General features: G+C 52.4%; 1 protein-coding gene across 1 annotated transcript in view; it reads left to right on the top strand.

Moving 5' to 3' along the window:
- Positions 1–15,000, top strand: part of nphs1 (NPHS1 adhesion molecule, nephrin) — a 91,197-nt gene that overhangs the window by 19,054 nt on the left and 57,143 nt on the right. Inside the window, exons 7-8 of the mRNA XM_072567438.1 lie at positions 515–672; positions 1,301–1,442. Coding sequence (XP_072423539.1) covers positions 515–672; positions 1,301–1,442 — 300 coding nt within the window. The remainder of the gene's footprint in view (positions 1–514; positions 673–1,300; positions 1,443–15,000) is intronic.

The following is a 15,000-nucleotide window of genomic DNA, read 5'->3' as shown; positions in this document are numbered from 1 at the left end:
TCACACACGTGCACACACTCACACACACTCACACACACGTGCACACACTCAAATACACAAACTCACACACACACTTACACATACAGACACACACACACACAAACACTTACACACACGCACACAAACTCACACACACAATCACACACACAACACATACATTCACACACACGTGCACACACACTCAAACACACACACAGACTCTCATGCACACACACACACACTCACACACACATGCACACATTCACATGCCCACACTCACCCTCACACAGAAACTCACACACACACGTACACACACTCACACACATTCACATACACACACACTCGCACGCACACACGTACACACACACACACACTCACACACACACTTACACACACACACACTTACACACACACACACACACACACACACACTCACACACTCTCACACACTCACACCCTCTCACACACAGACACAGAGTCTCGGACTGGGGATAGTGGAAGTGTGAGTGAGTGTGTCTCTCTCTCTCCCTCCCAGTCCCTCCCAGGAGTGTGCTGATCCTTGGCTCTCCCTCTGTGTTTGAGGGTCACCCTTTGGTCCTGTCCTGTGTCTCCTCCCACAGTAACCCGGCTGCTCAGCTGCGATGGTATGGGAATGGGAAGGAGCTGAACGGATTCGAACTGTCTCATATGGAGGTATGTCCAGACACATCCCACCCCCACCTCACGATGGCTTCCCTGTCCCTCATACAGCCAGGAGGGGGGGCGGGGGGAGGAGGGGGACGGGCTCGGTTCCCTGCTGCGAGTGCGATGCCTGTGTTGTCGAACAGCCTTGAGTTCCCAATGTCCTGTCCACCTCCACCCCGTGCCCACACCTCCTGGGGGGTACCCGACTCCACGTGACTCCCTTCCCATCCCCAGGGCCCGGCCCCGGGAATGAGACGCCCATCGTGTCATCGTTGCTGCTGTATGAGGCCCAAATCTGCACAGCAAGATTCCAATCCAGGAGTGACCGATTACTGTCTCCCATTGTCCAGGGATTAATTTAATCCCCTTCCCTCTCCTTCCCTGCGGATACCCTCGGGGTCACTGATGCCTTGGCTAGGGTCCCGGCCTCTCTCTGAGGTGCCTGGATTTCTTGAAAGCCATGGCCAAGACTTGTCCCGTCCCCCAGGGGCGGGCTCTGATGACCCCCAATGCCCCACGACCCAACGTGCCCGGCTGAACAAGCTGGTGTCCTTCTAGAAGGTTCTGAGCTCTCTCATGGTCAGCTTTCTGCTCGGTGTCTGCTGTGGGCTGACGGCGGTGACTCTCGTTTCCACAGGGAGGTCGAGAAGGAGTGACCACCATGTCCAACGTGACGATCGTTACCACGCGGCACGACAATGGGATGACCGTTGTGTGTGAGGCGGTCAATCAGGCTCTGTTCATCAGTCAGAGCGCGAGTGTGATCATCAGTGTTTACTGTGAGTACGGGAGGCCTGAGGCCTGTCTCAGTGTTTACTGTGAGTATGTGAGGCCTGAGGCCTGTCTCAGTGTTCACTGTGAGTACGGGAGGCCTGAGGCCTGTCTCAGTGTTTACTGTGAGTACGGGAGGCCTGAGGCCTGTCTCAGTGTTTACTGTGAGTAAGTGAGGCCTGAGGCCTGTCTCAGTGTTTACTGTGAGTATGGGAGGCCTGAGGCCTGTCTCAGTGTTTACTGTGAGTACGCGAAGCCTGAGGCCTGTCTCAGTGTTTACTGTGAGTAAGTGAGGCCCGAGGCCTGTCTCAGTGTTTACTGTGAGTACGGGAGGCCCGAGGCCTGTCTCAGTGTTTACTGTGAGTACGGGAGGCCCGAGGCCTGTCTCAGTGTTTACTGTGAGTACGGGAGGCCCGAGGCCTGTCTCAGTGTTTACTGTGAGTACGGGAGGCCCGAGGCCTGTCTCAGTGTTTACTGTGAGTACGGGAGGCCCGAGGCCTGTCTCAGTGTTTACTGTGAGTACGGGAGGCCTGAGGCCTGTCTCAGTGTTTACTGTGAGTAAGTGAGGCCCGAGGCCTGTCTCAGTGTTTACTGTGAGTACGGGAGGCCTGAGGCCTGTCTCAGTGTTTACTGTGAGTACGGGAGGCCTGAGGCCTGTCTCAGTGTTCACTGTGAGTACGGGAGGCCTGAGGCCTGTCTCAGTGTTCACTGTGAGTACGGGAGGCCTGAGGCCTGTCTCAGTGTTCACTGTGAGTACGGGAGGCCTGAGGCCTGTCTCAGTGTTCACTGTGAGTACGGGAGGCCTGAGGCCTGTCTCAGTGTTCACTGTGAGTACGGGAGGCCTGAGGCCTGTCTCAGTGTTCACTGTGAGTACGGGAGGCCTGAGGCCTGTCTCAGTGTTTACTGTGAGTACGGGAGGCCTGAGGCCTGTCTCAGTGTTTACTGTGAGTAAGTGAGGCCTGAGGCCTGTCTCAGTGTTTACTGTGAGTTCAGGAGGCCTGAGGCCTGTCTCAGTGTTTACTGTGAGTACGGGAGGCCTGAGGCCTGTCTCAGTGTTCACTGTGAGTACGGGAGGCCTGAGGCCTGTCTCAGTGTTTACTGTGAGTATGTGAGGCCTGAGGCCTGTCTCAGTGTTTACTGTGAGTATGTGAGGCCTGAGGCCTGTCTCAGTGTTTACTGTGAGTACACGAAGCCTGAGGCCTGTCTCAGTGTTTACTGTGAGTACGGGAGGCCCGAGGCCTGTCTCAGTGTTTACTGTGAGTACGGGAGGCCCGAGGCCTGTCTCAGTGTTTACTGTGAGTACGCGAGGCCTGAGGCCTGTCTCAGTATTTACTGTGAGTAAGTGAGGCCTGAGGCCTGTCTCAGTGTTTACTGTGAGTAAGTGAGGCCTGAGGCCTGTCTCAGTATTTCCTGTCAGTAAGTGAGGCCCGAGGCCTGTCTCAGTGTTTACTGTGAGTAAGTGAGGCCTGAGGCCTGTCTCAGTATTTACTGTGAGTAAGTGAGGCCTGAGGCCTGTCTCAGAGTTTACTGTGAGTACGGGAGGCCTGAGGCCTGTCTCAGTATTTACTGTGAGTATGTGAGGCCTGAGGCCTGTCTCAGTGTTTACTGTGAGTACGGGAGGCCTGAGGCCTGTCTCAGAGTTTACTGTGAGTATGTGAGGCCTGAGGCCTGTCTCAGTGTTTACTGTGAGTAAGTGAGGCCTGTGGCCTGTCTCAGAGTTTACTGTGAGTTACGAAGGTAAACTGGACAAAAACATAAAGGAGGATAGTAAAAGCTTTTTTAGGTATGTCCAAGGCAAAAAAATGGTTAGGACTATAATTGGGCCCTTGAAGACAGAAACAGGGGAACAAAGAAATGGCAGAAGAGTTGAATTGGTACTTCAGATCTGTGTTCACTGGGGAAGACACAAGCAATCTCCCTGAGGTAACAGTGGCTGAAGGACCTGAACTTAAGGGAATTTCTATTTGCCAGGATTTGGTGTTGGAGAGACTGTTAGGTCTGAAGGTTGATAAGTCTCCGGGACCTGATGGTCTACATCCCAGGGTACTGAAGGAGGTGGCTCGGGAAATTGGGGATGCGTTGGTGATTATTTTCCAGAGTTCGATAGATTCGGGATCAGTTCCTGCGGATTGGAGGGTGGCTAATATTGTCTAATGATAAGAATTACGGGCTACGGGGAGAATGTGGGGAAGTGGAGTTGAAGTTCCCATCAGCCATGATTGAATGGCGGAGTGGACTTGATGGGCTGAAAGGCCTTACTTCCGCACCTATGTCTTATGGCCTTAATAGGCTCATGCCCGAAACGTCGATTCTCCTGCTCCTTGGATGCTGCCTGACCTGCTGCGCTTTTCCAGCAACACATTTTCAGCTCTGATCTCCAGCATCTGCAGTCCTCACTTTCTCCTAATAGACAATAGACAACACATGGGTACATGAGGCCTGAGGTCTGTCTCAGTGTTTACTGTGAGTACATGAGGCCTGAGGTCTGTCTCAGTGTTTACTGTGAGTATGTGAGGCCTGAGGCCTGTCTCAGTGTTTACTGTGAGTACATGAGGCCTGAGGCCTGTCTCAGTGTTTACTGTGAGTACATGAGGCCTGAGGCCTGTCTCAGTGTTTACTGTGAGTACGTGAGGCCTGAGGTCTGTCTCAGTGTTTACTGTGAGTACGTGAGGCCTGAGGCCTGTCTCAGTGTTTACTGTGAGTACGTGAGGCCTGAGGCCTGTCTCAGTGTTTATTGTGAGTATGTGAGGCCTGAGGCCTGTCTCAGTGTTTACTGTGAGTACGTGAGGCCTGAGGCCTGTCTCAGTGTTTACTGTGAGTACGTGAGGCCTGAGGCCTGTCTCAGTGTTTACTGTGAGTACGGGAGGCCTGAGGCCTGTCTCAGTGTTTAGAACATATGAACTAGGAGCAGGAGTAGGCCATTTGGCCCCTCAATCCTGCTCCCCCATTCAATAAAATCATGGCTGATCTTTCCATGGCCTCAACCCCAACTACCCACCCTCTAACAATATCCCTTAATTCCTTCATTGTTCAAAAATTATCCATTTTAGCTCTAAAAACATTTTGTGAAGATGTGTCAACTCCTTCCCTGGGCAGGGAATTCCACAGATTCCCAACCCTCTGGATGAAGGAGTTCCTTCCCAATTCAGTCTGAAATCTGATCCCCCTAATTTTGAGGCTCTCTACCTCTGTCTTATCTATTCCCTTCATCATTTTATATGTTTCTATACAATCCTCCCCATACTCATCTAAATTCCAATGAACATAATCCCAGTCTACTCAGTCTCTCCCCATAACTCAACCCCCTCAACTCTGGAAACAGCCCAGTGAGCCTCCTCTGCACCCCCTCAAGTGCCAGTACATCCTTTCTCAAATAAGGAGACCAAAACTGCACAGAGTACTCCAGGCGTCAGAGGTGCCCTATCCAGCTGCAACATAACCTCCCTGCTTTTAAACATAATCCCTTTAGCAATGAAGGACAAAATTCCATTTGCCTTCCTAATTACTTGCTGTACCTGCAGACCAACCTTCTGCGATTCATGTACAAGGACACCCAGGTCCCTCTGCATAGCAGCATTCCGCAACATTTTACCATTCAAGTAATAATCCTTTTTTAATGTTACTCTGACCGAAAAGGATGAGTTCACATTTATTAACATTGTGTTCCTTTGCAAAGTTTCACAGTCCTCTATACACTTTGCTCTGCCATTCATTTTAGTCGTGATGTGGAGGTGCCACTGTTGGACTGTGGTGTGATTTTTAAATTTTGTCCACAACACCAGGTTATTGTCCAACAGGTTTATTTGGAAGCACTAGTTTTCGGAACACTGAAAGCTAGTGCTTCCAAATAAACCTGTTGGGCAATAACCTGGTGTTGTGTGATTTTAAACTAATCTTGGTGTCATCTGCAAACTTTGACACGCTACACGTGGTCCCCAACTCCAAATCAGCGATATAAATTGTGAATAATTGCAGTCCCAACACTGATCCCTGAGGCACACCACTAGTTACTGTTTGCTAACCAGAATAGCACTCATTTATCACCACTCTTTGCTTCCTGTCAGTCAACCAATCCTCTATCCATGCTAATCCTTTACCTCTGAACACATGCATCCTTATCCTATGCAGCAGCTTCTTGTGTGGCACCTTGTTGAAGGCCTTTTGGAAATCTAGGTACACCACATCCACTGGGTCCCCATTATCCACCTTGTTCATAATGTTTTCATAGAATTCCAAAAGGTTAATTAGTTATGATCTACCCTTCATGAACCCAAGCTGCGCTTGCCTAATGAGACAATTGCTATCTGGATTCCTTGCTGTTTCTTCCTTGATAATAGACTCAAGCATCTTCCCCACTACAAAAGTTAAGCTAACCGGTCTATAATTGCCCATTTTTTTGTCCACCTCCCTTTTTAAACAGTGGTGTCACATTTGCTGACAATCTGCTGGAACTGATCCAGAGTCCAGTGAATTTTGGAAAATTACCACAAGTGCACTTGCTATTTCTCCCCCCATCTCTTTTAGTACCCTGGGATGCATTCCAGCAGGGCCAGGAGACTTACCTATCCTTAGCTCCATGAGCTTGCACAACACGAGTTCTTCCGAAATAATGATTGTTTTTAGGTCCTCCCCTACCTTCATCTCTTTGTCAGTTAGTGGCATGTTATTAATGTCCTCCACTGGGTAGACTGACACAAACTACCTCAGCCATGTCATCATATCCCAGAACTAACTGCCTCTTCCCATCCTCCAAAGGACCAACAGTCACTTTAGCCACTCTCTTTCATTTTATATCTTTATAGAAACGTCTGCAATCTGTCTTTCTACTCTCTACTCGTTTCCACCCCCACCCTTTTCTTTATCGGCCTTTTTGTGACTTTCTGTTGACCTTTAAACCTTTCCCAATCTCCTCATTTCCTGCTGTTCTTGCCCAGTTTGGCTGCCTTCTCTGTCCGTTGGATGGCCTCCCTTATTTCCTCACACACCCAGGGCAGATTCCCCCTTTCCTTACCGTCCCTCCTTCTCACTGAGATATACTGTTGCTGAGCACTTTGACAGTCCCCCATTGCCCATCAGCTGTCCCACCGTAAAGTTTCTGTTTCCAGTCGACTTTAGCCAAGTCCTCCCTCATCCTCTTGTAGTAAACACAGGGCCCAGGGATGGTACACTCTCCCCCTGTATTCTAAATCCAACCAGACTGTAATCGCTCCTTCCAAAAGGATCCCTAACTATGAGGGCATTCATTATTCCTGCCTCATCCCACAGGACCAGCTCGAAGAGAGCTTGTTCCCTTTGTCGGTTCCATTACGTACTGTTCCAGAAAACTATCACAGAGAGACTCAACTAACTCCCCCTCATACTGGATTAGTGGTGCTGGAAGAGCACAGCAGTTCAGGCAGCATCCAAGGAGCTTTGAAATTGATGTTTCGGGCAAAAGCCCTTCATCAGGAATAAAGGCAGTGAGCCTGAAGCATGGAGAGATAAGCTAGAGGAGGGTGGGGGTGGGGAGAGAGTAGCATAGAGTACAATGGGTGAGTGGGGGAGGGGATGAAGGTGATAGGTCAAGGAGGAGAGGGTGGAGTGGATAGGTGGAAAAGAAGATAGGCAGGTCGGACAAGTCCAGACAAGTCATGGGGACAGTGCTGAGCTGGAAGTTTGAAACTAGGGTGAGGTGGGGGAAGGGGAAATGAGGAAGCTGTTGAAGTCCACATTGATGCCCTGGGGTTGAAGTGTTCCGAGGCGGAAGATGAGGCGTTCTTCCTCCAGGCGTCTGGTGGTGAGGGAGCAGCGGTGAAGGAGACCCAGGACCTCCATGTCCTCGGCAGAGTGGGAGGGGGAGTTGAAATGTTGGGCCACGGGGCGGTGGGGTTGATTGGTGCGGGTGTCCCGGAGATGTTCCCTAAAGCGCTCTGCTCGGAGGCGCCTAGTCTCCCCAATGTAGAGGAGACTGCATCGGGAGCAACGGGTACAATAAATGGTATTAGTGGATGTGCAGGTAAAACTTTGATGGACGTGGAAGGCTCCTTTAGGGCCATGGATAGAGGTGAGGGAGGAGGTGTGGGCACAGGTTTTACAGTTCCTGCGGTGGCAGGGGAAAGTGCCAGAATGGGAGGGTGGCTCGTAGGGGGGTGTGGACCTGAACAGGTAGTCACGGAGGGAACGGTCTTTGCGGAAGGCGGAAAGGGGTGGGGAGGGAAATAAATCCCTGGTGGTGGGGTCTGTTTGGAGGTGGCGGAAATGTCGGCGGATGATTTGGTTGATGCGAAGGTTTGTAGGGTGGAAGGTGAGCACCAGGGGTGTTCTGTCCTTGTTACGGTTGGAGGGGTGGGGTTTGAGGGAAGAGGTGCAGGATGTGGACAAGATGCGTTGGAGGGCATCTTTAACCACGTGGGAAGGGAAATTGCGGTCTCTAAAGAAGGAGGCCATCTGGTGTGTCCTATGGTGGAACTGGTTCTCCTGGGAGCAGATACAGTGGAGGCGGAGGAATTGGGAATATGGGATGGCATTTTTGCAAGAGATAGGGTGGGAAGAGGTGTAATCCAGGTAGCTGTGGGAGTCAGTGGGTTTGTAAAGAATGTCAGTGTCAAGTCGGTCGTCATTATTGGAGATGGAGAGGTCCAGGAAGGGGAGCGAGGTGTCAGAGATGGTCCAGGTAAATGTAAGGTCAGGGTGGAATGTGTTGGTGAAGTTGATGAATTGCTCAACCTCCTCGCGGGAGCACGAGGTGGCGCCAATGCAGTCATCAATGTAGCGGAGGAAGAGGTGGGGAGTGGTGCCAGTGTAATTACGGAAGATCAACTGCTCTACGTAGCCAACAAAGAGACAGGCATAGCTGGGGCCCATACGTGTGCCCATGGCTACGCCTTTGGTCTGGAGGAAGTGGGAGGATTCAAAGGAGAAATTGTTAAGGGTGAGGACCAGTTCGGCCAAACGAATGAGAGTGTCGGTGGAAGGGTACTGTTGGGGACGTTTGGAGAGGAAAAAACGGAGGGCTTGGAGGCCCTGGTCATGGCGGATGGAGGTGTAGAGGGATTGGATATCCATGGTGAAGATGAGGTGTTGGGGGCCGGGGAAACGGAAGTCTTGGAGGAGGTGGAGGGCTTGGGTGGTGTCTTGAACGTATGTGGGGAGTTTCTGGACTAGGGGGAATAGGGCAGTGTCAAGGTAGGTAGAGATGAGTTCAGTGGGGCAGGAGCATGCTGAGACAATGGGTCGGCCAGGGTGGTCAGGCTCGTGGATCTTGGGAAGGAGGTAGAACCGGGCAGTGCGGGGTTCCCGGACTATGAGGTTGGAAGCTGTGAGTGGGAGATCTCCTGAGGTGATGAGGTTCTGTATGGTCTGGGAGATGATGGTTTGGTGATGGGGGGGTGGGGTCATGGTCGAGGGGGCAGTAGGAAGAGGTGTCCTCGAGTTGGCGTTTGGCTTCAGCGGTGTAGAGGTCAGTGCGCCAGACTACCACTGCGCCCCCTTTATCCGCTGGCTTGATGGTGAGGTTGGGATTGGAGCAGAGGGTTTGGAGGGCTGCGTGTTGTGAGGGTGAGAGGTTGGAGTGGGGGAGGGGGGAACGACAGGTTGAGGCGGTTAATGTCCCGGCGGCAGTTGGAAATGAAGAGTTCGAGGGCAGGTAATAGGCCAGCGCGGGGTGTCCAGGTGGATGCAGTGTGTTGGAGGAGGGTGAAGGGGTCCTTGGAAGGTGGGCGGGAGTCCTGATTGTGAAAGTAAGCTCGGAGACCCAGGCGACGGAAGAATTGTTCGATGTCACGGCGTGTATTAAATTCATTGATGCGTGGACGGAGGGGGAGGAAGGTGAGTCCTTTGCTGAGGACTGATCGTTCGTCCTCAGTGAGGGGGAGGTCTGGGGGGATGGTGAAAACTCGGCAGGGCCGGGAGCTGGGATCTGGTGTGGGTGTGGAGCTGGGAGTGGGGTCGGAGCCAGTACCTGGAGTGGGTGTGATGGTGGGGGGAATGGGGGTGGAGGCATGAGCAGGTTCCCCTCGGGGTTCTGGGGGGTGGGGTTAGTGACAGTGGGGTCTGTGGGGGGGGCGTGTCAGCAGAATGCAGGTGAGTGACGCTGGTGGGGGGGGGGGGGGGGGGAAGTGGTGGTGCCCATGGCAGGAGGAGGGGTGGGGGGAGTCACTGAGTGTGTGGCATCATGTGAGGGGCGGAAGTGATGTCAGGTGTGATGCATGAGGAAGTGTGAGGGGGTGGAAGTGGTTGTGGGAGTGGCCATGATGGGGGCGGAAGTGACATCATCCATCAGTGTGGGGGGGGGTAGCTGCGTCAGCCTCATGGTTAATGGTGGAATCGGTTCCACCTCGTTATTTGAACTCCTTCTCAAGGCAGTCCTGAGTGAGCTGGTTTGATCGATCTCCAAGCAGATTCAAATCCCCCATTCGTTATTTTTTTGTATATTACCCACCCCAATGTGAGGTTATTATTCGGTGACCTATAGATTACGTCTATCTTAGAATTTCTAATTTCCACCCAAATGGATTCAACCGTATTCTCCATGGAACCGAGATTATCTCTCAGCACCGCCCTGACGTGGTCCTTCAATATCAGAGCTTCACTACCTCCCTTAACCTCCTGCCCATCCTTCCGAATAGTCTGGAAACCCCCTGGAGATTTAACTCCCAGCCGTGACCATCCTGTAACCGTGGGGTTAATTCATTCACCTTGTTACAAATGCTGTGAGCGTTCTCACCCTCGGGATTTCCGACATTCCAATAAGATCTCCTGAGTTAGCCTTCCCTTTTGCATCTTTCAGAGTCTGCCTTGAACTTTAACCCTCGTGCACACATGCTAACCTGCTGCTTCCCCTTACACTTCCTGTCGTTCCCCCCCACCCCCGAGTTACTTGGTTAAAACCCTAGTGACCACCCTGGTTATCCTTTTCCCTTGGACACTGGTTCCAGGTCCGTCAGTACAGATCCTACCCCCAGTTCTGAAACTGATGCCAATGTCCCCCTTTCCCACAGCTCTCCCTTAGCCACGTGTTAATTCCCCTAACTTTCTTATCCCTATGCCAACTGGGACGTGTCTCGGACAGTAATCCAGAGATTTTGACCCTCGAGGAGCTGTTCCTGAATTTCGTTCCTCGGTCTTGATAATCCCCAAACAGGTCCTCCTTCCTAGCCTTGTCTATGTTGTCAGTCCCAACGTGGGCCCACAACAACTGGATCCTCTCCCTCCCGCTCCGATAACCTTTCAAGCTGGTCGGAGTTGTCCTGCACCCTGGCACCGGGCAGGCAACACACCCTGTGGGACTTCCGATCTGACTCACAAAGGATTCTTCTATGTTCCCCCTAATTACAGAATCCTGTGAGTACATGAGGCCTGAGGCCTGTCTCATTGTTCAGAGAGTCAGGGAGTCCTACATCATGGAGACAGGCCCTTTGGCACGAACTGGTCCATGCTGACCAATATGTCTGTTCACACGAACCCTATTCCCCTGCACTTGGCCCTTGTCCTACTAAACCTTTCTTATCCACAAATTTATCCAAATGCCTTTTAAATGTTGTCGATGTGTCCACCACAACCACTTCCAATGGCAGCTCATTCCATGTGCGTACCACCCTCTGTGTGAAAAGGTTACCCCTCAGGTTCCCTTTTATCCTCCCCCCCCCTCCCCAATCAGAAACTGACAACATCTCGTCCTTGATTCCCCGACCCAGGGGAAAAAAACTGAGCGCATTCACCCTCTCAGTGCCAATCATGATCTTATACCCTTCTACAAGATCACCCAGTCAGTCTCCCACACTCAAGTGAAAACAATCCCAGCTTGTCCAACCTCTCCCTCTGACTCAGCCCACTGAGTCCAGGCAACATCCTTGTCAGTTTCTCCTGCATTCTTTCTAGTTTAATCACGTCCTTCCTTTAGCAAGGTGACCGAAACTGAACACAATACTCCAAGTGTGGCCTCACCAACGTCCTGTACAACTGCAACATAACTTGCCAAGTTCAATACTCAGTGCCCTGACTGATGAGGGCCAGTGTGCCAACAGCCTTGTTCACTGCCCTGTCTACTTATGGGGAGAAAGTGAGGATGGCAGATTCGGGAGATCAGAGCTGAAAATGTGTTGCTGGAAAAGCACAGCAGGTCAGGCAGCATCCAAGGAACAGGAGAATCGACGTTTCGGGCATGAGCCCTTCTTCAGGAATGAGGAAAGTGTGTCCAGCAGGCTAAGATAAAAGGTAGGGAGGAGGGACTTGGGGGAGGGGCGTTGGGAATGCGATAGATGGAAGGAGGTCAAGGTGAGGGTGATAGGCCGGAGAGGGGTTGGGGGCGGAGAGGTCGGGAAGAAGATTGAGGTTAGGAAGGTGGTGCTGAGTCCGAGGGTTGGGACTGAGACAAGGTGGGGGGAGGGGAAATGAGGAAACTGGAGAAATCTGAGTTCATCCCTTGTGGTTGGAGGGTTCCCAGGCGGAAGATGAGTCACTCTTCCTCCAACCGTCGTGTTGCCATGGTCTGGCGATGGAGGAGTCCAAGGACCTGCATGTCCTTGGTGGGGTGGGAGGGGGAGTTGAAGTGTTGAGCCACGGGGTGGTTGGGTTGGTTGGTCCGGGTGTCCCAGAGGTGTTCTCTGAAACGTTCCACAAGTAGGCGGCCTGTCTCCCCAATATAGAGGAGGCCACATCGGGTGCAGCGGATGCAATAAATGATGTGTGTGGAGGTGCAGGTGAATTTGTGGCGGATAATGGAAGGATCCCTTGGGGCCTTGGAGGGAAGTGAGGGGGGAGGTGTGGGCGCAAGTTTTGCATTTCTTGCGGTTGCAGGGGATGGTGCCGGGAGTGGAGGTTGGGTTGGTGGGGGGTGTGGACCTTATGAGGGAGTCACGGAGGGAGTGGTCTTTTCGGAACGCTGATAGGGGAGGGAAGGGAAATATATCCCTGGTGGTGGGGTCCATTTGGAGGTGGCGGAAATGACGGTGGATGATACGATGTACATGGAGGTTGGTGGGGTGATAGGTGAGGACCAATGGGGTTCTGTCCTGGTGGCGATTGGAGGGGCGGGGCTCAAGGGCGGAGGAGCGGGAAGTGGAGGAGATGTGGTGGAGAGCATCGTCGATCATGTCTGGGGGGAAATTGCGGTCCTTGAAGAAGGAGACCATCTGGGTTGTACGGTTTTGGAACTGGTCCTCCTGGGAGCAGATGCGGCAGAGACGAAGGAATTGGAAATATGGGATGGCGTTTTTACAGGGGGCAGGGTGGGAGGAGGTGTGGTCTAGGTAGCTGTGGGAGTTGGTCGGTTTATAGTAAATGTCCGTGTTGATTCGATCGCCCGAGATAGAAATGGAGAGGTCTAGGAAGGGGAGGGAGGAGTGTGAGACGGTCCAGGTGAATTTGAGGTCAGGGTCAGATGTCTTGGTTAGTGGATGAACTGTTCAACCTCCTCGTGGGAGCACGAGGCAGCGCCGATACAGTCATCGATGTAGTGGAGGAAAAGGTGGAGGGTAGTACCAGTGTAGCTGCGGAAGATGGACTGTTCCACATATCCTACGAAGAGACAGGCATAGCTGGGGCCCATGCGGGTCCCCATGGCTACTCCTTTGGTTTGGAGGAAGTGGGAGGATTGGAGAGAGAAGTTGTTGAGGGTGAGGACCAGTTCAGTCAGTCGGAGGAGGGTGTCGGTGGAAGGGGACTGGGTGGGTCAGTGGTATGACTCCACTTTCAGAGAACCATGCACCTGAACTCCAAGATCTCTCTGTTCCACTACACTCCTTAAGGCTCTACCATTCACTGTGAGTACATGCAGCCTGAGGCCTAGAACATACAACATTACAGCGCAGTACAGGCCCTTCGGCCCTCAATGTTTCACCGAATTGTGAAACCAATCTGAGGACTAGCTTGATATTCACTATGAGAACATGCAGCCTGAGGCCTGAGGCCTAGCTCAGTGTTCACTGTGAGCACACAAGACCTTAGGCCTGAGGCCTAGCTCAGTGTTCACTGTGAGCACACAAGGCCTTAGGCCTGAGGTCTAGGTCAGTGTTCACTGTGAGCACACAAGGCCTTAGGCCTGAGGTCTAGCTCAGTGTTCACTGTGAGCACACAAGGCCTTAGGCCTGAGGTCTAGCTCAGTGTTCACTGTGAGCACACAAGACCTTAGGCCTGAGGTCAAGCTCAGTTTTCACTGTGAGCACACAAGGCCTGAGGTCTGAGGCCTAGTTCAGTGTTCATTGTGAGCACACAAGGCCTTAGTCCTGACGTCTAGCTCAGTGTTCACTGTGAGCACACAAGGCCTGAGGCCTGAGGCCTAGTTCAGTGTTCACTGTGAGCACACAAGGCCTTAGTCCTGAGGTCTAGCTCAGTGTTCACTGTGAGCACACAAGACCTTAGGCCTGAGGCCTAGCTCAGTGTTCACTGTGAGCACACAAGGCCTTAGGCCTGAGGTCTAGCTCAGTGTTCACTGTGAGCACACAAGGCCTTAGGCCTGAGGTCTAGCTCAGTGTTCACTGTGAGCACACAAGGCCTTAGGCCTGAGGTCTAGCTCAGTGTTCACTGTGAGCACACAAGACCTTAGGCCTGAGGTCAAGCTCAGTTTTCACTGTGAGCACACAAGGCCTGAGGTCTGAGGCCTAGTTCAGTGTTCATTGTGAGCACACAAGGCCTTAGTCCTGACGTCTAGCTCAGTGTTCACTGTGAGCACACAAGGCCTGAGGCCTGAGGCCTAGTTCAGTGTTCACTGTGAGCACACAAGGCCTTAGGCCTGAGGTCTAGCTCAGTGTTCACTGTGAGCACACAAGGCCTGAGGCCTGAGGTCAAGCTCAGTGTTCACTGTGAGCACACAAGGCCTTAGGTCTGAGGTCTAGCTCAGTGTTCACTGTGAGCACACAAGACCTTAGGCCTGAGGTCTAGCTCAGTGTTCACTGTGAGCACACAAGGCCTTAGGCCTGAGGCCTAGTTCAGTGTTCACTGTGAGCACAAGGCCTTAGGCCTGAGGTCTAGCTCAATGTTCACTGTGAGCACACAAGGCCTTAGGCCTGAGGTCTAGTTCAGTGTTCACTGTGAGCACACAAGGCCTGAGGCCTGAGGCCTAGCTCAGTGTTCACTGTGAGCACATAAGGCCTGAGGCCTGAGGCCTAGTTCAGTGTTCACTGTGAGCACACAAGGCCTTAGGCCTGAGGTCTAGCTCAGTGTTCACTGTGAGCACACAAGGCCTGAGGTCTGAGGTCTAGCTCAGTGTTCACTGTGAGCACACAAGGCCTTAGGCCTGAGGCCTAGCTCAGTGTTCACTGTGAGCACACAAGGCCTGAGGTCTGAGGCCTAGTTCAGTGTTCACTGTGAGCACACAAGGCCTTAGTCCTGAGGTCTAGCTCAGTGTTCACTGTGAGCACACAAGGCCTTAGGCCTGAGGCCTAGCTCAGTGTTCACTGTGAGCACACAAGGCCTGAGGTCTGAGGCCTAGTTCAGTGTTCACTGTGAGCACACAAGGCCTTAGGCCTGAGGTCTAGCTCAGTGTTCACTGTGAGCACACAAGGCCTGAGGTCTGAGGTCTAGCTCAGTGTTCACTGTGAGCACACAAGGCCTTAGGCCTGAGGTCTAGCTCAGTGTTCACTGTGAGCA

This window comes from Chiloscyllium punctatum, unplaced genomic scaffold (assembly GCF_047496795.1).
Source record: "Chiloscyllium punctatum isolate Juve2018m unplaced genomic scaffold, sChiPun1.3 scaffold_144, whole genome shotgun sequence".
NCBI classification, from domain to species: domain Eukaryota; kingdom Metazoa; phylum Chordata; class Chondrichthyes; order Orectolobiformes; family Hemiscylliidae; genus Chiloscyllium; species Chiloscyllium punctatum.
The sequence above is the reverse complement of the archived record's forward strand: the minus strand, read 5'-3'. Positions and strand labels throughout refer to the sequence as shown.